General features: G+C 40.8%; 1 protein-coding gene across 2 annotated transcripts in view; it reads right to left on the reverse strand.

The window, feature by feature from the left end:
• Positions 1-1,010: 1,010 nt before the first annotated feature.
• The window catches only part of mettl14 (methyltransferase like 14), a 98,624-nt gene continuing 75,585 nt past the window's right edge, over positions 1,011-24,049 (reverse strand). For both annotated transcript variants that reach the window (XM_038791863.1, XM_038791862.1), the window contains 5 exons: positions 20,946-21,087; positions 12,126-12,218; positions 11,157-11,273; positions 4,850-5,060; positions 1,011-3,175 (listed from right to left, as the gene is read on the reverse strand). In XM_038791863.1, the coding sequence (XP_038647791.1) occupies positions 2,868-3,175; positions 4,850-5,060; positions 11,157-11,273; positions 12,126-12,218; positions 20,946-21,087 (871 nt within the window). In that variant the 3' untranslated portion in view covers positions 1,011-2,867. The remainder of the gene's footprint in view (positions 3,176-4,849; positions 5,061-11,156; positions 11,274-12,125; positions 12,219-20,945; positions 21,088-24,049) is intronic.

Here is a 24,049-nt window from a genome sequence, read left to right on the forward strand (position 1 = left end):
GCGGTGAGGGGCTGCAGGTTCGGCGAGGCCACCCAGACAAGGCAGCTGGTATGATGCAGGGTTGGGAACAAGCACACTGCTGACAGGTGAGGTTGGTTCGCCCTCCAGGTTCGGGTTAATGGGTGTGTGGGACAGGGGTTGATGCCAGTGGTAGTGTTGCCTACTCATCCTGGGGTTGTGCAGCTTCTTTCAGCACTGCTGGCCAGTTCTGGCGGTGGGGCCTTTGGAGCTCACGCCACCTGCGCCCAAGCCCAGTGTACGGCGGCGGGTAGCAGCCTCCTTCCCTCCCCGGGGAACAGGTGGCCTACCTCTCCTCCATGGGTCCAGCAGGGTCTCCAGTACGGCACCTGCAAACTGAGGTGCCGTTATCTGTGCTGCCATCTTGTTAGCTGGGATGACTTGTGTGTGGGAAGTGGAGTGGTAATATACTGCTGCAGCTTGTCAGCCTCTCGAGTGGCGATCCTGACCCCGGCGAATCGAACACCTTTTTTCATTGGAATCGATCTTCTTCCACGTGGCATTAATGGATCATGAATTGCACCGGGACCAGCACCAATTTAGTCCGAGAATTTCACCTATTCAGTCTCAGCATCAACACTTAGTTTCTGAAATGGCGAATCGTACCCATGGTTTTTATTATCTACTGGGGAACTATCCAGCTAACCAAGTTGGAACCCTCTTGAGGTGTCCAATGCTAACTCAGTCCTTACGTTGGGACTTCCCTGGGGTCCAATTGCACATAATATGGGGTATGTTTGGTATTCAACAATTCGGAGACTGGAAGATCTGGACAAGTGTGTTTGGATGAGTTTCCTATTTAGATAGCAGATTTTCCTAATTGCTAATGGAGCTTTATGAATAAAAGCAATTAGTCTGTGGACAAGATCTGAAAGATTGACTGGCTGGAATTTCTTTTTGAGTGGGAACCTCAGGTGTACTCAACCTCTATGAACATTGAGTATCTAGACCAAAGTTCGCAAAGTCTGAAGGCAAATACAAGTTGACTTAAATTTGAAAAAAATTAATTTATTCAGTTTTTAAAAACATGCACCAAGTATTTGTCACCTGTAACATCAGTAAAGAAAAGTTCAGTCAAGTATCTTAACATGTTAAAAAAATAATCTGCAAATTATCAGTGTTGTAAAACAATTTTATCTGGTTAGATTATATTGAACTACAGTTCATCACAATTCGCATATTTAAAGCATGCATTTAAAACTGTGACACGCCATAAATTCATTCTGTACTTAAAGAATTTAAATACAATGTTTCAAGTACCAAAAATTCACATGGTGTACTTTTAAAGCATCAATTCAAATGATAAAGTTAACAATTCCAAAATACACTGTTGGAAACCAAGAACGTCAAAATTCATTTTAATCGTGTTTATCTTAACAGGTCAGAGATTGCCTACATAGCTTGATTCGTCAACTTTACATACTGGTGGAATAAAAAGGGGAAACCCGTTTAGACTTTGTGATATCCCTCAACAAAAGTTGAAGACATCAAATAGATTTGACTATCGTAACAATCAGTTTTAACCTGGCATAGTTCTTGAAAATCTTCATTCTTGTTTGGTTAAAAAAATAAAAGATAAGACTTCTATATTAAAAATAAGAGCTCAACTGATACTAAAAGACAGTGACATAACAGATATGTACAAACCTCTGTGGCTGACGGTATGATTTACTTAGAAAGTAAAGTTAATTGAATTTGATAGCTTTTGCAGTCATTTGCTCTGTAATTTATATGGTCCCATGGCTTCTTGCTACTCACTTAGAGATTTCTCTTCCAGTAATTTGTTTCTTGTCATCCACTCTACAACGATCTGTTGTGTCCCAATTTGTCACTACTAGATGTATACCTCTCCGACAATTTCTTACTAGATGTTGCACATTGATCATTTTTGATGAAATATTACTGTGAAACTTAACAAGAAATGGTAATGGAAAATGCAAGGATCAGAATTTTAGAAAAAAACTACAGCATTGTAGCATTATCTAAAACAAGCTGAACATTCTGCTTTACTTACTTTAATAAATGTGCTGTGTAAGAAATGCAAAGCTTTATTAATTTATATATGTTTATAAACTGGAGCTTTAAAGAGGTAGCATTACAATGTATGGCAGACTAGCATTGTGCACTTACCTTTGAAATTTTACTGAGGGTTGAAATACAAGTGTGCACAGCTGCTATTGCCCGATCTTATTTTTTCCTACATATTGGAATGTTGTTAGACTCCAAGGGTTATAATAACCTTGCTGTATTTTAATAGCAGAGTGTACTGGGGACATAGTCTTGGCTCCAATGATTAGACTGAAGTTGACAGCATGTTACTCAACAATAGGTTATTCGACCCATTTTGAGTGGGTCTTGGGAGGAGCTGCTTTTTATTTAGCATCCATTTACAAAGAAATCTGCACTACATTTCTGTCACTAAAAAGATCAAACTGAAAACATGTACCAAGGGTATATACAAGGACAAAACACAAATAACTTCAAAACAACTAACTCAAATACTGTATTTAGCTTCTGAACTTTTTAAACCGTACAAGGTTGAATTGAGATATTACAGCTTTAAAAAACTTTGCAATGAGTTTTAAATTGGAGAACAATCTGAATTACAGTATCAGATTTAAAGGCGACTGCACTATACTTATGATCATTACAAAATGTTTTTCATGACGAGAATGCACAACTTGCCTGTGTACATTTTATTTTTATGGAAGTATATTCCATGGTTAAATAGTACATGTCAAAAAAGGTAGAAAAGTAGAGCACTGATTATTTCAGACAGTGATTCTGAAATCCTGCTCCTCATTGTCATTTCAACTGAAGATATTTTAGGCTTCCACAGCAAACTGTCATCACCGAGCAAATCCTCCTCTATGGGCACCTCCTCGACCTCTGAATCCTCCTCTTTCTCCTCTGAAATTTCCTCTGTTTCTTTCTCTTCCTCTCTCCCCACGTCCTGCTGAAGGCCCGCCTCTTCCTCCACCTCTAGAGGCTCCACCTCCTCTATCAGATTTAGATTTTGGAGGTGGTGATTTGGGACGAAGCCTCTCAATCTCTTCCGTGCAGCCAGTCAGATGCACATTAGTACCAGTAAAGTACGAACTGTAAACTTCAGCATTAAAATTACTGTTTGTAAGACTAGGACCCACGGTGAGCCATCCTAATGCGAGGAAAGAAGAACATTAAGAAAAATTGAAACAAATGCAAATTTATTTCAAAATGATGTAATTTTAAGTTATAAATATTCAAGGCAAATAAAAAAGGGAAAAAAAATCCAGTTATTGAACTGTTAAAGGTATGACCATAACGTTGAGATGACGGTTAACACCCTCAAATTCTCCTCTGTTTTAGATCTTCAAAGATGGATAACTTGTAACGACTATGAAAATGTTACACGGAATTCCAGGTTTTATATTTAATAAAAGCATGAAGTAATGTATAAAACTTGTGTTATGCTAGAGTGAGTGTCCAATGCAGTTCTGGGACCCCATTATACAAAAAGCCAGGCATGGAAAGATGCATAAAAATAACACAATTCACCTGAACAATATGATAAATGAAGTTAAAATTAAGAAAAATATTTGAAAAATGTATACATTTTACCTCACTTCTAGCTTGGCAGCTTACTTTAAAAGAATATATAGGTTTCTCAATTTAAAATGCGCTTAATCAATGGAAACTACACTGGAGTGCTGCTGCACTAGAACATAGAACAGTACAGCACAGAACAGGCCCGTTGTGCTGAGCAATGATCACCCTACTCAAACCCACGTATCCACCCTATACCCGTAACCCAACCTTACTTTTTTAGGACACTACGGGCAATTTAGCATGGCCAATCCACCTAACCCGCACATCTTTGGACTGTGGGAGGAAACCGGAGCACCCGGAGGAAACCCACGCACACACGGGGAGGACGTGCAGACTCCACACAGACAGTGACCCAGCCGGGAATCGAACCTGGGACCCTGGAACTGTGAAGCATTTATGCTAACCACCATGCTACCGTGCTGCCCCACTACTTTGTTATTGGTGTACTAATGCCACTTTTCATGGAGAAGCTGGAAGCTGACCTACAACAACGAGAGCAGCGTTACAAAAGAGCCCACAACTGTCCCAACTCGATGGCCAAACATTTACATAGATACACAATGTGACGGATTAATGGATATTTTACAGGTCTAGCAAACCAAGAGGTCATAAATTCTCATCCAACCATGCCAATTCAATACATCTAAAATCTGCTAAAACCTTGTTAAACCTGGTTCACTAACATGCAGCACAAAAGGAACTTGCCATGCCACCAAGTCTAGTGTACACATTTAAAATAACTTTAAAAACAACAAGAAGATAGGTTTACGGAGATCTTTTATTTTATCGCCAGCCGGAGGGCTTTGAGCACAATAGAATTCAAGGCTAACACTCCAGGGGAAGCGCTGCATTGTTGGAGGTGCCACCTTTTGGGGGCAGACATGAAACTGAGTTTCAGACTTTCTTTTCCTTTCCAATTTCCAACACCATCCACACTCCCTCAATTGCTAATAGGTCATGTCTACACACCTTGGCCGAATGCAAGACCAAAACTGCTGACCCAGCGGAGATAAACCACAGGGAACACACCAGGAACTTAATCTGGAACTTCTCAAGTTTGTTTGCCTCAGTGAGTTTATCATGACTCATTACAAGAGCCAAGAAAATATCTTTAGATGCTGCAGTTTTATTTTTCATCAATTATCTTAAAGATTATACAAAGGAACAGTATGCACATCATTTCAATTCAAAGCTTACAATGATTTAAAAATATTTTTCCTGTTAAATTTTAGAAGTCACCTACCTGGTCTTATTGTGCTATCCCTTCCAAAGACGTGCAACCTTCTTCGCCCCAGACAGAAATGTTCAATAATATGAAATATTTCCACTGGTTTTTCAAGGTTCCCAATCTCTGGCTCTTCTGTAATAATAAGGTCAATGTCTACATTTGCATGGATAAAATCACCATCTGTACTTCTACGAACTGTTCCTTTGATACCCATTAGGCAATGCTCCTGGAAAATTAAATTAATACATTAGAAATGACAAAGTTGCTTATGAAGCATATTAATGTTTTTACAGTAAACCAATGCTGTAAATTACTCGTGGCTGCAATTTATTTTGTTCTAAAAATGTTATTGCCTCTATCAAATTAAACATTTCATAATCGATGTGTTGCTCATACACTAAATGTTTTTCAGGATCAACCTTTATGGAATCATAGAAATCTAGAGCACAGGATGCAGTCCATCCTGATTACGTCAGTTGAAAGAAATTGACATTGCTTTTAGATTACAGCATTTCAAACACATATCGAAGATCTTTTTAAATGCAATGAGGGTTTCTCCCTCTCTCATCCTTTCAGGCAGCGAGTTCCAGACTCCCACTGCCCTATGGGTGAATATCTCTCTCAACTCTGCTCTAATCCAGTTACTTTAAATCTGTGTCCCCTGGTTAGTTACTTCTCTGCTAATTTTATGCAACTTAATTAATTCTTCCTTGAGCCTCCAATCTTGAAAGAAAACACCACCAACCTTTTCAATCTTTACTCAAAGTTTAAATTTTCCAGTCCTGGCAATAGCATTGTAAATCTCCAGTGCACTCTTTTCTAGAGAAATCACATTTTCCTGTATCTAGCGCAAACTATTATTTCATGCTGATATTTTATGCCTCAGCTAATAATATTTTGACTTTGTAACATGAACTTGACTTTGTAACTACACATCCTGCTTGGTGGGCATGCACTCCTGTGTACTTCTAAGTACCCTACCATTTCCTTGCCTTTTTTGCCAACCCCAAATGGATTACTTCACACTTCTGAATTGAATTTCATTATCACTTTTTTGTTCACCTAACCAGCCTATTGACATTGTCTATTGCTATTTTCATGTAGCCTATAGCTCTCCTCCTCACTATCAACAATTTTGCCAATTGGGCCATTGGCAAACCTCTCAATCATGTCCCCTACGTTTATGTCTATATCACCGATATATACCATGCAAAGCAGAGGACCTAGTGGGGAGCCCAGGAAACCCCACTGTAAACAGCTTTCCTGTCATAAAAACATCCATCAATCTTCCAAAACCTTTTGCCTCCTCCCATTGAGCATATTTTGGATCCAACTTCTCACTTTCCCTTGGATTCTATGTTAACGTTGTGAATGTTGGATCATCATTTCTCTTTCCTCTCCAAGTTCCCAAAATGTTTTACTTGAAAGCACAAATAAGCCCATCTCTCTGGAACCATTTCTCCTTTTGAAGGAATAGGAAAGTAATTTCACCCAGTCTCACTTCCAAGGGAACTGGGCTAAAAGTTCATGAGTCTTATGTACAGGGGCCCTCGTCTTGTCACCATATATATCAATGACTTGAATAAAGAAACAGATTATTATATAACCAAGTGTGCAAATGGCCAAGTAAAATCCATAGAATCCCTGCAGTGTAGAAGGCGGCCATTTGGCTCATCGCATCTGTATCGATTCTCCGAAAGAGCATCTATCCCGGCTCACCTCGCGTCTCCCCCCCCCCCCCCCCCCCCCCCCCCCCCAATTCGTGTAGTCCCGTGCATTGATCATGGTCAATCTACCTAACCCGCTCATCTTTGGGTTATGGGAGGAAGCCAGAGCACCCGGAGGGAACCCACACAGACACGGGTGGAATGCGTAAACTCGACACCGAATAGTGATAACCACTGTGCCATCCATGGTATGGTTAATTGTGTAAATAGGCACAGGGTGTTACAAAAGGAGTAAACTGTTACAAGAGGGGAGCGCAATATGATGTGATCAGGGTAGAAATTATATATTATATTTCAAATTTGTAAGTATTATTATTAAAGACCCTGCTTTAATATATTACCATAGTGTGTCTACTAAAACTGTAATTAAGGAGTCGTAAAAGGCGAAATAACGATTGATTTTAAACATTTACTTGTTTTCAGAGAGATGGTTAATGGGAATTGTTTTGATTGGTGGAAATTCCCTGGAGAGTAGATAATTTATGAGGGACCATACTTAATCCTAGCTAAGAGGATGATGGGACATCTCAGTGGGATACAGATGATGTAATTAATGGGAAGATCCAAGTCTTCCTGTAGTTTGCTGTTTTGCCAAATGCTGTTACATTGAGCAGACGGTTCGTACAAGACAGAAGTATACTTGATCTGTTCTTGAAAGGGTCTCTCTCCAAAGGCCTGCACAGAACAACAGGTACATCTGTTCTGTTAACTTAATTTATAAGTGGCATTTGAACTGTACAGGGTTGCTTGCTTGGAATATTTATAGGACATAAGTTCAAGATTTTCCTTTTATTTAAGAAATGTTTAACTGTTAAGCTATTTGGTTAATGTTAATGTGGTTAATTCCGTGTTTAACTTAAAGCTCGTTTTAAAATAAAAAAAAAAAACAATTGGTCAGGGTCACCACTCCTGGGGTGAATCACAGTTTTACAAATTGTTTGGGTTTTTCACCTGGTACCCTAACATAAATTGGGGTCTGGTCCAGTATCCTTAACAATGGGGAACTATGAGTCCAACCATACTAGATGAAAGAAAAAACAAATCAGAATATTTTCTTAAATGTGAAAATTAATTTTCTGAAATAAAATGCTAGCCTCAATAATGACCACCATGAAACTACTATATTGTTGTTAAAACCCACCTTTTTCACTAATGCCCATCAGGGGAGGAACTCAGTCATCCTTACTTGGCGTGATCTACATTCCAGGTCCACAGCTTATATGGTTGACTCTTAACTGCCCTCTGATGTGGCCTAGCCAATCACTGTTATATCAAACCACAGGAGGAAGTCTTACAATAGCATTGTAAATCTCCAGTGCACTCTTTTCTAGAGCAATCACATTTTCCTGTATCTAGCGCAAACTATTATTTCATGCAGTTGTAACATAACCTCTCTACGCTGATATTTTATGCCTCAGCTAATAATATTTTGACTTTGTAACCATGAACCATTGACTTTGTAACTACACATCCTGCTTGTCGGGCATGCACTCCTGTGTACTTCTAAGTTTTTTGTTCACCTAACCAGCCTATTGACATTGTCTATTGCTATTTTCATGTAGCCTATAGCTCTCCTCCTCACTATCAACATGATTGACCTGAGGAAGGAGCAGTGCTCCGAAAACTAGTGTTTGAAACAAGCCTGTTGGACTTTAACCTGGTGTCGTAAGACTTCTTACTGTGCTCACCCCAGTCCAACGCCGGCATCTCCACATCATATCAAACCACAGCAGAAAAAAATGCACTGTGGGTACACCAGTTCAAGGTGGCACCACACCACCAACTTCTCCAGGGCAATTGCAGTTGGACAATAAATGCTGGCCTTGCGTGCGATGTTCACATCCCACAAAACAACTAAAATGAGATTAGGAACCATTGAAACTGAAAGGATTTAGGTGTCTAGGTGCACAAATCTAGTTACGTGCTAGTACAAAGGTACAAAGAGTAATGACAAATGGAATTGTAAAAAAAAAATCTTTTCCAACATTACGGTGGTATGCTGTGAAATAGGGTTGTCTAGTCAAGTATGGGTGTGATTAATTTAATTAAAGACCGCAGACTGTAAGGTTCAGACCATCAAAAAGGAGTTAGGTGTGAAAGCAAGTAATTTAAAGTGGAGATAAGCAGAGATAAGATGGAGTACCGGTGGGTAACGTGAATAAAAGTTTACTTTTGGAAGATAAGGGAAGTGACTTGAAGTTAACTATTGTATTTCAGAAGGAACATGTGCAATTGGCATAGATCGTAAATGGATGAAGCAAAGTAGTAATTTTACTTTTATTCAAAATAAGATAACATAGACCTGTAAATTCTGAGAAAAGACATTTCTAAAGGAAATGTAGAATAGAATTAAAGGTGAAAGGGGAAAAAAATATTTAAAAGAGGGACACACTTTGGCTTCTCAGTATTGCACGAGAGAAAAAAAAAGCATGTGCAAGACTGCTTCTATGACAACAACGATTTACGGTATTACTGGAATTGGACTGTTACCTAATAGGGATGTTTAGGTTTTATTTTTTCCTTATTATTTAAAATTCTTAAAATAAATGTTTAAATTTAGTTTTTAGAATCATCACAGTGGCTTAGAATTTTCTCCTTCAGATACTTTTTGTTAAAATACAAATTGCAAATAGTTGTGATAGCTTGTTCAAGTTTCTCTTTGGGATTTAGGCAGCTTGGCACTTATCACCTGTCATATCATAACAAAATGCTGGCTGGAATACAAAAAGGTGTGGGCACCTATTGTTTACAGCACCGGGTGCTGGGGTGAGTTAACCTTGGTAGGATACGGTGCATGAATGAATTAACATTAACTGGGACAGGGCACATGGGTGTGTGGTGTGTGAACATTGCCAGATGGTGTGGTTCGCTGGGCCCGGGGTGGGGGTAAAAATGGGGGGTGGTTGAAAAATGCAGGAATGGGGATGGTGAATGTTAGATTTGTTGCCATGCTGCTTTTGACACCCCAGCTAATTTATTTCAGAAATACCTAATGCTCCGTAGCAAGGCTTTACACATGCACTGAAAAATATAGAGGTAAATATACATAAAAACTAACATAGGGAAAAACGCCCAAGTCTCTGGTTCTGGCTATCTGATTCCGCTACCCTAAGGAATTATGCAGCAATCCAGGCAGGGCAAATATGGCAATTGGAAGTTTAAACTTCCTGCCTAAATACCATGAATGTGCATGTTTCTGGAGTTCCTTCGGGTCCCAAGATGCTTCAGCGGGTTATAATAACACATGCACCGCTCCCCATAACAGGAGATTCAGGCCACTATGTTGTAAGAATTGATCATGAAAAGTTTTGTTTTCAAATAAATTAAAGTACTGAATATAAAATAACTTAATTATTGATAATCCAGAGAGAGAAAATAGCTTTTTTGCTGTAAAACTACACTTTTGGCAAATATAAAGCCTACTTTCACATGGACAACAGATTCCAAATCAAAATGAGTATAAATATGCTTTAAATTCTATGAGTGTAACAATAAAGAATGAGTTTATTATGCAAAATAAACTAACGTTAATATTCAACAAGTTTTAATACCAAGTATCAGAAGCAGAAGGAATGGCTTTGCAGATTTAAACATGGTGTTGGTTTTATGATGAAGAGATTGCTTCATCAGGCACCGTGGGTAAACACTCAGGATTGAAGTAGTATTGCTGCCATGTTACAGACGGTCCAATGATCATTTTGTTCTCATCCTGCTTCTTCAAATCATCATTTTGAAGATTGAGTTTATCGAATAGATTTCCTCGCAGCATCCAACATTAGCACTGAAACCAGCTGGCAGCTATTGTCCTGGGCCTTTTCCCATGCTCCCTACGACAGCTATTATAAAAAGTGACACTTTCTTCCCTCCCCATGGTGAATTACCTATTCTCCACTGGCACAATCCTCAAAAGCCTTTTATGAAGAGAATTGCGATTACAAGTCCACATCTCAAAAAAAAGTGACAACACTGTTTCTTTATTAGAAACTTTCACGATAGACTATTTTAAGAAAAAGCACATTTTATAATTAGAAAATATTAACTGAAATCTAGTTCTTGAAATGCAAACAGTACGTTTCATGTGGGATCAGATTTTTTTTGAAAAGATTTTGGTTATATTTGGATAGACTATAGTTAACTTATAAATCGGAATTGAAATGCATTTTTATTGAAGCACAGAGGTGATAAACTAGGAGCTATCAGTTACAGCAACAGGGAAGTGCAAAATAACGTATTGGAACTTTGTGAAAATTTTACTGGGGAGTCAATTTCAAGGCCTTTTCCACTCCTCCCACTCTGCATTTCAATTGGCACAATAGTCAAGTGAATAATTATTCATAAAGCTAAAAAAGAACTTCAGAAAGCAAATCAGAGAAGCAAACTATGCCTTCCATATTATCTCACACCAAAGACGATAGGAATTGGCAAGGAATTAATTATCCTTTCTGAGCTGCAATTTTCCACATAATTCAATTGGACAATTGAAGAAAAAAAACAGGTGTTTCTTTCTCTGCAACTGCATGAGTTCTGAGCTAGCTCGATGAAACAGTTTGGGCTCTCTACAAGATGCTGCTCTCGAGGTCAGAAAGGACACTTGCCTTTGTTCGCTGGAAGACTGCCTTTGGGTCCAGGGTTTTGGTTTTTCCAGGATTATCCTTATTTGTTTTGATCCAGCAAATATCCTCACAACGCCTGAACCCCCATTTGCGGAGGCACTAGAATAAATTAAAACAGAAACTTAGCATCATTAATTTAGGGCTGATGAATTGTGAGACACATACGCACCGAGTGCATCCTAATTGTTTTGCTCAGAAATTTGCCAGTTTAATGAAGAAAATGGACAACTTTCAAAATGAATTTAATTGCAATGTTAACAAAGGTATAATCATGTAATCATTTTAGTCACCACAATATCAAAATGTAATTACATTCAAAGCACAAACAGTGCTTTGAAACTCTTAGTGAAATTAATTAAAACCATATGGAAAAAACTGTTACAATGTACAAATATGTAACGGTATTAAAAGCAGTACAAAACAAGGTTCATAATTGCTAAACAGAAATCAGGGTTTACAAAAGGAAGGTGCCCTTAGGGGTAATAATCAAAATGTACAAGCTTCAAAGGAATGCTTGGGTAATTAACTGTTCTTGCCTGAAGGATAGAGTGCAGATTTTCATACCAGAAATCATGTCTTTTCAGGAGCTGTGGGTCTACTGGTATTGATAAAATGTTTACCATACAAAAGCTGCTTTAAATGTAGGCTGAATTAATGCAATAAAATGAACAAAGGATATTTTAATATATAAAATGCATTGCGAAAAAAAAAGAGTATCGTTTCCCAGATATCCCAGCAAAAAAAAAAGTTGATCAAATGCTAGACACAAAGAAAGAATAGCAGACTAAATTAATCAGCATGAATTATATACTCAGCTAAAGACTCAACATACTCCACCCATTGATGGCAAACAACTGGTCAACAGTAAACCAGGCAAATTGATCATACGAACAGACTATTTAATAAACGAAGGAGCTTTCTGGTGCATATTGCTGTTGCATGCCAACCTACCACTCTTCCAAGATCAAGACCATCCCCAGAGCCACACCACAGAAAGACAAACGATCTAGGGGCGGCAATTTCTTCAATTTCCAGCTTCATGATCTACAGACAAATTGCAAAGAAAATTTCAAAAGTTACTACTTGCAATTATTTTCTTGGCTATCATAATCCACAGCTAATTCCTCATCAGTCATAAATATATATTTGGTTATTTTTTTCTTGGTGTAGACGTCTTTGTCGATTGTTATTATTTTTAAAATTTAGAGTACCCAATTCATTTTTTCCAATTAAGGGGCAATTTAGCATGTCCAATCCACCTAGCTTGCAAATTTTTGGGTTGTGGGGGCAAAACCCATGCAAACACAGGGAGAATGTGCAAACTCCACACGGACAGTGACCCAGAGCCGGGATCGAACCTGGGACCTCGCGCCGTGAGGCCGCAGTGCTAACCCGATGCACCACCGTGATGCCCGGATTGTTATTTTTAAAGTATGATTTGCAATTAGATCGTTATGTTTTACTTCAGGCAAAATTTGTTGATAAAAAATAAGGGCAAAGGTACCTTTGCAAATGGTGCCCAAATTTAAGTCCAATGTCTACAGTTGTAGGACAAAGATGGATAGATTAATAAAGACATAACTTATTTATATCTATCATAAGAGTCTGGATAAGGCAGAAAGAGAGAAAAGCTAATAGTAGCTTAAATGGTTTTGTTAAATCTGGTTTTTAATCTAGTTACTTGGCATTATTTAGCTTTTTTTCTTGAAATCTATTCTCTTTTTATCTTTTAAAATATCCTGTATGCATTTGAATGAATGGATATATATGCCAAGAGGTTTGCACATGTGTAAGTGCTAGACCAAAAATGAACATATCTAAATGCTGGTACAACTCTTTTCCCCTCACTCTAATTGCCGGGCCTCATTATTTTTACATTTTTACAGGCATGCCATTCGCTCTTCAAAGTAATATACACAATGAGTGAGCAACAACAGACAGAGTCAATGGGAATCAAAGGTAAATCTCTCCACTGGTTGGAATCATATCTGGCATAAAGGAAGATCACATGGGTGACTTTAACTTTTGAAATATTGATTGGAACCTCTATAGGTTGAATAGTTCGGATGGGGCAGTTTTTGTACAGTGTGTGCAGGAGGGTTTCCTGACACAATATGTGGATAGGCCGACAAGAGGTGGGACCACATTGGATTTGGTACTGGGTAATGAACCGGGCCAAGTGTTAGATTTGTTTGTGGGAGAGCACTTTGGAGATAGTGACCACAATTCGGTGTCTTTCACTATTGCAATGGAGAGGGATAGGGCCATACGGCAGGGCAAGGTTTATAATTGGGGGTGGGGAATTATGATGCGATTAGGCAAGAATTAGGGAGCATAAGATGGGAACAGAAACTATCAGAGAAAGGCACAAATGAAAAGCAGAGCTTGTTCAAGGAACAAATACTGCGTGTCCTTGATAGGTATGTCCCTATCAGGCAGGGAGGAAATGGCCATGTGAGGGAACCATGGTTCACAAAAGAGGTTGAATGTCTTGTCAAGAGGAAAAAGGAAGAGTATGCAAGGATGAGAAAACAAGGTTCAGCTTGAGGGTTGCAAGGAATGAGCTAAAAAAAGGGCTTAGGAAAGCTCGGAGGGGGCATGAGAAGTCCTTGGCCGGTTGGATCAAGGAAAACCCCAAGGCTTTTTACCCATGTGTGAGAAATAAAAGAATGACCAGGGTGAGGTTAGGGCCAGTCAAGGAAAGTAGTGGGAACTTGTGCATGAAGTCAGAAGAGATAGGAGAGGCGTTGAATGAATACTTTTCTTCAGTGTTCACCAAGGAGAGGGGCTATGTTTTTGAGGATGAGAGTGTGATACAGACAGGTAGGCTGGAGGAGGTAGATGTTCTGAGGGATGATGTGTCAGCAATTTTGAAGTCCCCTGGGCCAGATGGGATATATCCTAGGATTCTTTGGGAGGCGAGGGATGAGATTACAAAGCCTTTGGCTTTAATCTTTGGGTCCTCACTGTCCACGGGGATAGCGACAGAGGACTGGAGGGTGGCGAATGTTGTTCCTCTGTTGAAGAAAGGGAATAGGAATGACCCTGGTAATTATAAGCCGGTTAGTCTTACTTCGGTGGTCAGTAAGTTAATGGAAAAGGTCCTGAGGGATAGGATTAATGATCATTTGGAAAGATGCAGCTTAATCCGGGAGAGTCAACACGGATTTGTGAACGGTAAGTCTTGCCTCATGAATTTGATTGAATTCTTTGAGGAGGAAATTAAGTCTGTAGATGAAGGTAGAGCAGTTGATGTCGGATACATGGATTTCAATAAGGTGTTTGATAAGGTTCCCCATGGCCAGGTCATGAAGAAAGTAAGGAGGTGTGGGATAGAGGGAAATTTGGAAAATTGGATAAGTAACTGGCTATCACATAGAAGACAGAGGGTGGCGGTGGATGGAAAATTTTCAGACTGGAGACCAGTTACCAGTGGTGTACCACAGGGATCAGCGCTGGGTCCTCTGCTATTTGGGATTTTTATCAATGACTTGGAGGAGGGGGCTGAAGGGTGGGTCAGTAAATTTGCTGATGACACCAAGATTGGTGGAGTAGTGGATGAGGTGGAGGGCTGTTGTAGGCTGCAAAGAGACATTGATAGGATGCAGAGCTGGGCGATAAATGGCAGATGGAGTTTAACCCTGATAAGTAAGAGGTGATTCATTTTGGTAGGACAAATTTGAATGCGGATTACAGGGTCAACGGCAGTGTTCTGAGGAATGTGGAGGAACAGAGAGATCTTGGGGTCCATGTCCACAGATCGATGAATGTTGCCACTCAAGTGGAAAGAGCCGTGAAGAAGGCGTATAGTGTGTTAGCGTTTATTAACAGGGGGCTTGAGTTTAAGAGCTATGGGGTTATGCTGCAACTGTACAGGACCCTGGTCAGATCACATTTGGAGTATTGTGTGCAATTCTGGTCACCTCACTATAGGAAGGATGTGGAAGCATTGGAAAAGGTGCAAAGGAGATTTACCAGGATGCTGCCTGGTTTGGAGGGTAGGTCTTATGAGGAAAGGAGCTAGAGCTTTTCTCTTTGGAGCGGAGGAGGATGAGAGGCGACTTAATAGAGGTTTATAAGATGATGAGGAGGATAGATAAAGTGGACGTTCAAAGACTATTTCCTCGGGTGGATGTAGCTGTTACAAGGGGGCATAACTATTAGGTATGGGGTGGGAGACATAGGAGGAATGTCCGAGGTAGGTTCTTTACTCAAGAGAGTGGTTCGGGTGTGGAATGGACTGCCTGCTGTGATAGTGGAGTCGGACACTTTAGGAACTTGCAAGCGGTTATTGGATAGGCACGTGGAGCACACCAGAATGATAGGGTGTGGGATAGCTTGATCTTGGTTTCGGACAAAGCTCGGCACAACATCGAAGGCCGAAGGGCCTGTTCTGTGCTGTACTGTTCTATGCTTGTGGTGGTTGGAAGTCAATCATCTCAGTTCTAGAAGGTCACTGCAGGAGTTTCTCAGGGCAAGGTCCTAGGCCCAACGATCGTCAGCTACTTCATCAGTGATCATCCTTCCCTCATAAGATCGGAACTGGTTACGCTCGCTGATCATTGCACAATGTTCACCACCATTCGTGACTCCTCAGATACTGAAGCAGTCATTGTCCAAATGCAGCAATATCCCATATCATGGACAATATCCAGGCTTGGGCTTACAGGATGGCAAGTAACATCCACGCCGTGCAAGTGGCAGGCAGTGATCATCACCAACAAGAGAGAATTCAACCATCACCCCTTGACATTAGCATCACTGAACCAACCACTATCACAGCCTGGGGATTATCACTGACCAGAAACTGAACGGGTCTTGCCAAATAAATACTACGGCTACAAGAGCAGGTCAGAGGCGAGGAATTTTGCGGCAAGTGACTCACCTCCTGACAATGCAAAACCTGTCCACCATCTCCAAGGTACAAGTCAGGAGTGTGATGGAATATTTTCCCCTTGCTTGGATAAATGCAGCTCCAACAAATCAAGAAGTTTGATACCATCCAGGACAAAGCAGTCCACTTGATTGGAATCCCTTCCACAAACATTCACTCCCTCCACAACCGATGAATAGTAGTAGCCATGTGTGCCATCTACAAGATGCACTCTAGGAACTCACTAAGGCTCCTGAGACAGCACCTTCCAAACACACAACCACTATGTTACCATCTAGAAGGACATAGAACACATGGAACACCACCACCTGCAAGTTCCCCTCCAAGTCACTAACCATCCTGACTTGGAAATACATCACTGTTCCTACATAAAAACCCTGGACTTCCCTCCCTAAAAGCACTGTGGGAGTTGTACCTACACCACATGGACTGAACGGTTCAAGAAGGCAGCTCAACACCAGCTTCTCAAGGACAACCAGAGATGAGTAATAAATGCTGGCCCAGACTGCAATGCCTACATTCCATGAATGAATAAAAAAGCGAATGCATTAATTTGGAGCTGCAAAGTCCATTTTCAAAGGTTAAGGTCTTTTGTAAGAAAGGTAGCAAGAATGCAGAACCCAAACATATCAGATTAAAAGTAAAATACAATAAAGATGGCAGCGTTGCAGGTGTGTGTTGCAACTGAGAGCTGGTGCACAATGTAATCCACAACAGCACAACTACAGTTAAGTGTCTGCAGCTTGAGGAACTTTGGCTCAGAATTTAAGAGTGGGACTCCCAGCATCGGTACTGCAATGCATCAGGGAGAAAGGTTAACTGGACATTTCATTCCAGGAGGCAGTCACATCCCTTAAGTCAATTATTTCAAATGTGGTCCATGTTCAGCTACAGGAAGGTGCAACAATGAGAGGCAGATGTGGGGATTTAAAAGGTAGCACTGGAAGAGTCTCAAACCTTGCACTACTCAAACAGGTTTGAGGTTCTTGTAGACTGCATGGACGAGAGCAGGGGCATCAGGGAGGATGAAGAAACATACAGATGGTACCAGGGGTCCATTCTCGTTGTGGGAGTGAAAAGAAATGTAGTTGTGGTCGGGTACAATATAGGTACAAGAATACTGTTCTTTGCAGCCAAGAGCATCTTGTAGGTTGCATTGGCCTGCCCAGTGTCAGGGTTAAGGATATCTCCTCAAGGCTGTAGAATAATGTGATATGGGAGGGGAAAGATCCAGTTGTTGTGGCCCATGTAGGTACGACTAAGAAAAGATTCTGCCGATGGAGTCTGAGCAACTGGGGTCTATATTAAAAAGCAGAATCATGAAATATATAATCGCTAGATTACTCCGAGCCACTAGCGTACTGGAATAGGGGAAATAAGCTCAGAGATTTGAATGTATGGTTCAAAGATTAGTGTGCGGGAAATGGGTTTCAATGTGTGGGGTGCTAGCACCAATACTCAGGAAAGTTCTGTTGAGGCGGGCTTCACTTGAATCATGCTGGTGCCAGTGTTTTGGTGAATCAAATAACTTGGGCTTTGCACTAAACAAATGGAGAAGAGGGTTCAAGTATGGGAAGTTTCTATTTGTACATTTTCTCTCTTCTGGTTATCATTGTCCATGTTGCTCTCCTGTACTGTTGCCTAGTCCTTACTCTTTTTTAGCTTAGAATAGAATCACAGAATTCGTACAAATTGAAAACTGCACTAAGAAACAGGGTCAGAGCAGGGGAAAACGGCAAAATTAAATTAAAGTCTCTTTATCTGAATGAACACGGCATTCAAAATAAAATATATGAGAAGGCACAAAATTGGCTGGTCGTTACAGGAACATAAGGATGAGTACCTGCAAGCAGAGTACAGGACGTTAGTAGATAAATTAAAATGCAGGACCTCAAATGCAGTAATCTCAGGATCACTCCCAGTTCCATGTGCTACAGAGAGCAGGAATCAGAGGATAGATCAGATGAATACGTGGCTAGAGAGATGGTGTAGCCGGGAGGTATTCAGATTCTTGAGGCACTGGGACCGGTTCTGGACTGGAAACTGGACAGGTCGCACCCAGGCAGAGCTGGGACCAAAGTCCTTGCGGGGGTGTGTGCTAGTTCTGTTGGGGAGTATTTAAACTAATGTGGCAGGGGATGGGATCCCAAGAGTAGGATCAGATAGGTCAAACTCAGAGCAGGAAAATGGAGGTAGAACTTAGCTAGTGATGTAGAAGATGTGATGATTGACTTGGAATTACAGGAGAAGCAAAGTTTTAAAAGTGTCCAGCAAGGGAAAATGGTGGGGTTAAATGGTTTATACTTCAATGCAAGGAGCATTACAAACAGGGGCGCTGAGTTAAGAGCACAGGTAGACACATGGCAGCAGGATGTCATTGCAATAACAGAAACCTCGCTAAAGGAAGGGCAAAATTGACAGCTCAATATCCCTGGATACAGAATTTTCAGGCAAGACAGAGAGGGAGATAAAGAAGGAGGGGGTGTAACACTAATGGTTAAGGAATCAATTCCAGTTGTGAAAAGGGATGATATACTAAACGGGTCAACAAACAAGGCTTTATGGGTTGAGCTTAGAAATAAAAAAGGGACTGTGATACTGCTGGGAGTATACTGCTGGACCCCAAATTGTGACAGGGAGATAGAAGAACAAATATGTAGGCAAATTTCTGCCTGTGAGAACAGGAGGACAATAATAGTAGGAGACTTGAACTATCCCAATATCAATTGGGAATTAAACAATATAAGGGGAATTGAGGGAGAAATATTCATGCAGTGTGTCCAGGAACATTTTTTCACCCAATTAGTGACAAACCCAACGAGAGGAGATGCAATTCTAGACCTAGTCTTGAGAACCGAAGAAATGACAGTTGGTCACCATATCGGGGATAGTGATCACAAGATTCCGTATTACCATGGAAAAGGACAGAAGTGAAGGAGTAAAAAATTTGAACTGGGGGGGGGGGGAAGGTAAATTTTGTAGAAATGGGAAGGGATTTGGCTAAGGTGGACTGACCAGCACTGATAAAGGATAAAACCAGTGGGAAGCACTAAAAGGAGAGATATTAAATGTACAAAGTAGACAAACCACCTCCAAACATAAGTGATACTGTCAAATCTAGATCCCCTGGTAGTCTAAAGAAACATCAAGCAGAAAAAGAAAGTGTGTGATAAGCACAAAGAACTAAGCACTGCAGATAGCCTAGACGAGTATAGAAAGTACAGGGACAAAGTCAAAAACAAAATAATGGAATCAAAGAGATGGCATGAAAAAAGACGCGCAAGTTAAAGAAAACCCAAAGTTGTTTTACCAATATATTAATGGTAAAAGATTAGTTAAGGAAAATGTGGGACCTGTCAGAGATGAAGAGAGGAACGCGTGTGTAGATGCAGAGGTTGTGGGAAGGGTTTTGTCTTCGCATTTATTACTTTTTTATTTCTTTTTAAAAAAAATTTTTAAAATAAATTCAGAGTACCCAATTCATTTTTTCCAATTAAGGGACAATTTAGCGTGGCCAATCCATCTAGCCTGCACATCTTTGGGTTGTGGGTGCAAAACCCACGCAAACACGGGGAGAATGTGCAAACTCCATACAGACAGTGACCCAGGGCCAGGATCAAACCTCAGAGCCGTGAGGGTGCAGTGCGACCACTGCGCCACCGTGCTGCCCTTGTCTCCGCATTTTTAAAGGAAATGGATGATGCAGATATAGTAGTTGCAGGAGGAACACCGAAATACTGATGGGATAATCAAAGAGGGAAATACTCAAAGGATTGAAATCCTTGAAAGTTGATAAGTCACCAGGGCCAGATAGATTGTTTCTGAGGCTACTGAAGGAGGTCAGGGAGGAGATAGCAGATGCTCGGAGGATGATTTTACAATCTTAGATACAGGGTGAGATCCAGAGGACTGGAGAAATGCAAACGTGGTACCATTGTTTAAAAAGGGATTGCAGTAAATGCCAAACAGTTATAGGCCAGTTAATCTTACTCGGTGGTGGGAAAATTAGTAGAATCAATCCTGAGAGATAAGATTTAGGATTAACTGTCACATAGAAAGGCATGGCCTAATCAGGGATAGTCAGCATGGATTTGTTAAAGGAAGATTTTGCCTCACAAATTTAATCGATTTCTTTGAGGAAGGTGACAAGGGTTGATGAAGGTAGTGCAGTGGATATGGTGTCCATGGATTTTAGTAAGGTGTTGATAAAGTCCCACATGGCAGATTGGTCAAAGAAGCGAAAGTCCATGGCATACAAGGCAACATGGCAAACTGGATAAAAAGTTGACTTAGTAACAGGAAACAAATGGTAACAGTCGATGGCTGCCCTTGCAATTGGAAAGTGGAAAGTTGTTTCAACTGGTGTTCCACAGGGCTCAGTGTTGGGATCCTTACTGTTTGTGTTATATATTAACGAACGTGGGGAGCCGATTGGGAAATTTGCAGACTATACAAAAATTGGCCAAGCGGTGGTGGCCAAGTATAGAAGATAGCTATAATGTCCAGAATAACAGATGGTTTGGTGGAGTGGGCGATAAAGTGACAGATGGAATTTAACACTGGGAAGTAGAAAAGTGTGGCTATGAGCAGCAATTGGATAGGGTGGGGTTATTTTCTTTGGACAAAGAAGGCCAAGGGGTGACTTAATTGAGGTGTACAAAATTATGAGGGAAGAGATAGGGTAGGCAGGATAAAATTGTTTCCCTTGGTGGAGAGTTCTAAAACCAGGGGACATAGATTGAAGTTAAGAGGCAGAAGTAACAACTGAGAACACATAACTTTGTTTGAAAAAAGGTGACTTTACAGACAAAAAATCTTTTGTAGAATGTTCACATCAAAATAAAATTAAGTATTGCCAGAAAATGTACACAACTCACATCATCCCAAGTCCAACACTTCTCAACGGCTGTTACCCCAGTCTCTCTGTAGTATTCTTCCAACGGAGGCTCCACCAAAATAACATCAAACTTGCAGTTCAAGTCTCTAATATCAAACGTCTCTAGATCAGCTGGTAAATACCTGTTTATAAACAAAAAGTTAATTCTAAGTAAGTTTTATGAACATCTGCTGCTGGTTCTGTATTCTCAGTCGTTAACTTAGAAAAAGTATATAGGCAGAAATTTGGCCTCGAGTACTGTAGTGCACAGGATGTTCAGTGCAAATGTGCTGCTACGAGCACATATTTGTAAAGTCTACTGGTCTCAAACTTTCAGTTGGGTTATGAATGAAAAGACAAATGTGTGTTAACAAAACCATATCTATTGCAATGAACAGTTAAATTGAGAACAAGAACATGGGACTGTATTTTGTGGTCAACAGAAAAGCAATGGAGTCAGTTTGAACATGGTGTGCAGTCAAGGGGGCTTCCAGGTGTTCAGCAGCAGTGGTGTCAGCAAGCAGGATGAAGCACCCAGTCATAATGAAGTATTCTCACAGACAGCAAACCAGAAATTAAAATACATTGGTTATTCTTCAATTCAAAATTTTAAATGCAGTAAACTAAATGATTAGAACACACATGGTATTACGATGGAGATCAAATAAAAATATTTTTCATCAAGTGGAATTTATCACAACGAAGAAATTTGAAATTCGGCAAATATAAAGTTACTCTTTCAGATCCCGTGATGATGTTTACCCAACAATCAACATAGCATACACCTACCTAAAAATCCAGTTGCATCTCATTACATAAGGTGCAGAGATTTTAAAGGATTTTTATAGCTAGACTAATAACACCATTAGTTCAATGATTTCTCACTGATTGTGTTCTTTTTTGGGGCCGGGGTGTGTGTGAAAAGATGGTAATGCACCTCTGGAGAAGACCAACATCTGGATTTTCAACTTAACTGTGCATGTGATGACTTCAGAGATTGCTGCCATTTTCAGAGGAATAATGGTGGTAATATGCTGACAAGTTCATTGTCATACATAGTGCAAATGAAAATCTATATATATATATATATATAAATAATATATATAAATATATCAGCCTTAGCTTAATCTTTGCACTCTCCTGTCAATCAGAAGTCAAGTCATTAAAGCCCCAATCTCTGATTTATAGGACAGAATCAATGCTGATCCTTTAGTACCAAGAAAGTGCTGCACTATCAAATTGTCATTTTTCAGGTGGCCTGGATTTGGATTTGTTTAATGTCACGTGTACCAAGGTACAGTGAAATGTATTGTTCTGCATACAGTTCAGACAGATCATTCCGTACATGAAAATAAATAGGGCAAATATAAAATACACAATGTAAATACAGAGACACAGGTATCGGGTGAGCATACAGGAATGTAGTACTACTCAGTAGAGAAAATGTGTGAAGAGATCAGATCAGTCCAGGCCACTTAGGAATCTGGTAACAGTGGGGAAGAATCTGTTTTTGAATTTGTTGGTGCATGCTCTCAGACTTTTGTATCTCCTGCCCGATGGAAGAGGTTGGTAGAGTGAATAAGCCGGGTGGGAGGGGTCTTTGATTATGCTGCCCGCTTTCCCAGCACGGGAGGTGTAGACAGAGTCAATGGATGGGAAGCGAGTTTGCATGATGGCCTGGGTTGTGTTCAGAACGCTCTGTAGTTTCTCACAGTCTTGGACCGAGCAGTTGTCATACCAGGCTCTGATGCAGCCAGATAGGATGCTTTCTGTGATGCATCTGTAAAAGTCTGTAGGAGCCAATGTGGATGTGGCGAATTTCCTTAATTTCTTGAGAAAGTATAAACGCTGTTGTGCTTTCTTGGTAGTAACGTCGACGTGGGTGGACCAGGACAGATGATTGATGATGTGCACACCTAGGAATTTGAAGCTGTCAACCATTTCCACCTCAGCCCCATTGCTGCAGACAGGGGTGTGTACGAAACTGTGCTTCCTGAAGTCAATGACCAGCTCTTTTTTGCTGATATTGAAGGACAGAGATTGTTGTCGTTACATCACTTCACTAGGTTCTCTATCTCCCTCCTGCATTCTGACTCATTGTTGCTCGAGATCCGACCCACCAAGGTCATGTCATCAGCAAACTTGCAGATGAAGTTGGAGCCAGATTTTGGCACGCAGCTGTGTGTATAGAGGGAGTATAGTAAGGGGACTAAGTACGTAGCCTTGTGAGGCCCGGTATTGAGGACTATCGTGGAGCAGGAGTTGTTGTTTGTCATTACTGATTATGGTCTATGGGTCAGAAAGTAAAGGATCCAGTTGCAGAGTGAGGAGCCAAGTCCTAGGTTTTGGAGCTTGGATACGAGCCTGGCTGGGATTATGTTGTTGATGGCGGAGCTGTAGTAAATGACTAAGAGCCTGACGTAGGAGTCCTTGTTGTCAAGATGCTCCAGGAATGAGTGTAGGGCCAGGGAGATGGCATTCTAGGAGTATGGAGTCGATGTGCCTCATGACAAACCTCTCGAAGCACTTCATTACGATCAATGTCAAGGCCACTGGATAATAGCCGTTGAGGCACGTTGCCTGGTTCTTCTTTGCCGCTGGTATGATGGTGGTCTTCTTGACGCAGGTGGGGACCTTGGAACGGAGTAGGAAGAGGTTGAAGATGTCCACGAACACATCTGCCAGCTAGTCCGCGCAGGATCTGAGCGTGACCAGGGACCCCATCAGGACCCGTCACCTTCCGTGAGTTCACTTTCAAGAAGGCCGATCTGACTTCGGAAGCTCTGATGGTGGGTAAGGGTGTGTTCGGGACTACTGGGCAATTGACAGCGGTTTGTGGGTTTCCTGCTAGAACCGAGCATAGAATGCATCGAGTTCATCGGGGAGGAGTGCGCTGCTCCCGGAGGTTCTGCTCGACTTCGCTTTGTAGCCTATTATGTTGTTTAAGCATCGCCACAACCGACGAGAGACTGTGATGTTCGTCTGTGACTCAAGCTTGGTCTGTTATTATCTTGGCACCTCTGATGACTGCAGAGGTCGTACCTGGATTTCGTGTATAGGTCAGGGTCACCTGACTTGAACGCCGTCAGGTCTGGCCTTCACAAG

Source organism: Scyliorhinus canicula, chromosome 3 (assembly GCF_902713615.1).
Source record: "Scyliorhinus canicula chromosome 3, sScyCan1.1, whole genome shotgun sequence".
NCBI classification, from domain to species: Eukaryota; Metazoa; Chordata; class Chondrichthyes; order Carcharhiniformes; family Scyliorhinidae; genus Scyliorhinus; species Scyliorhinus canicula.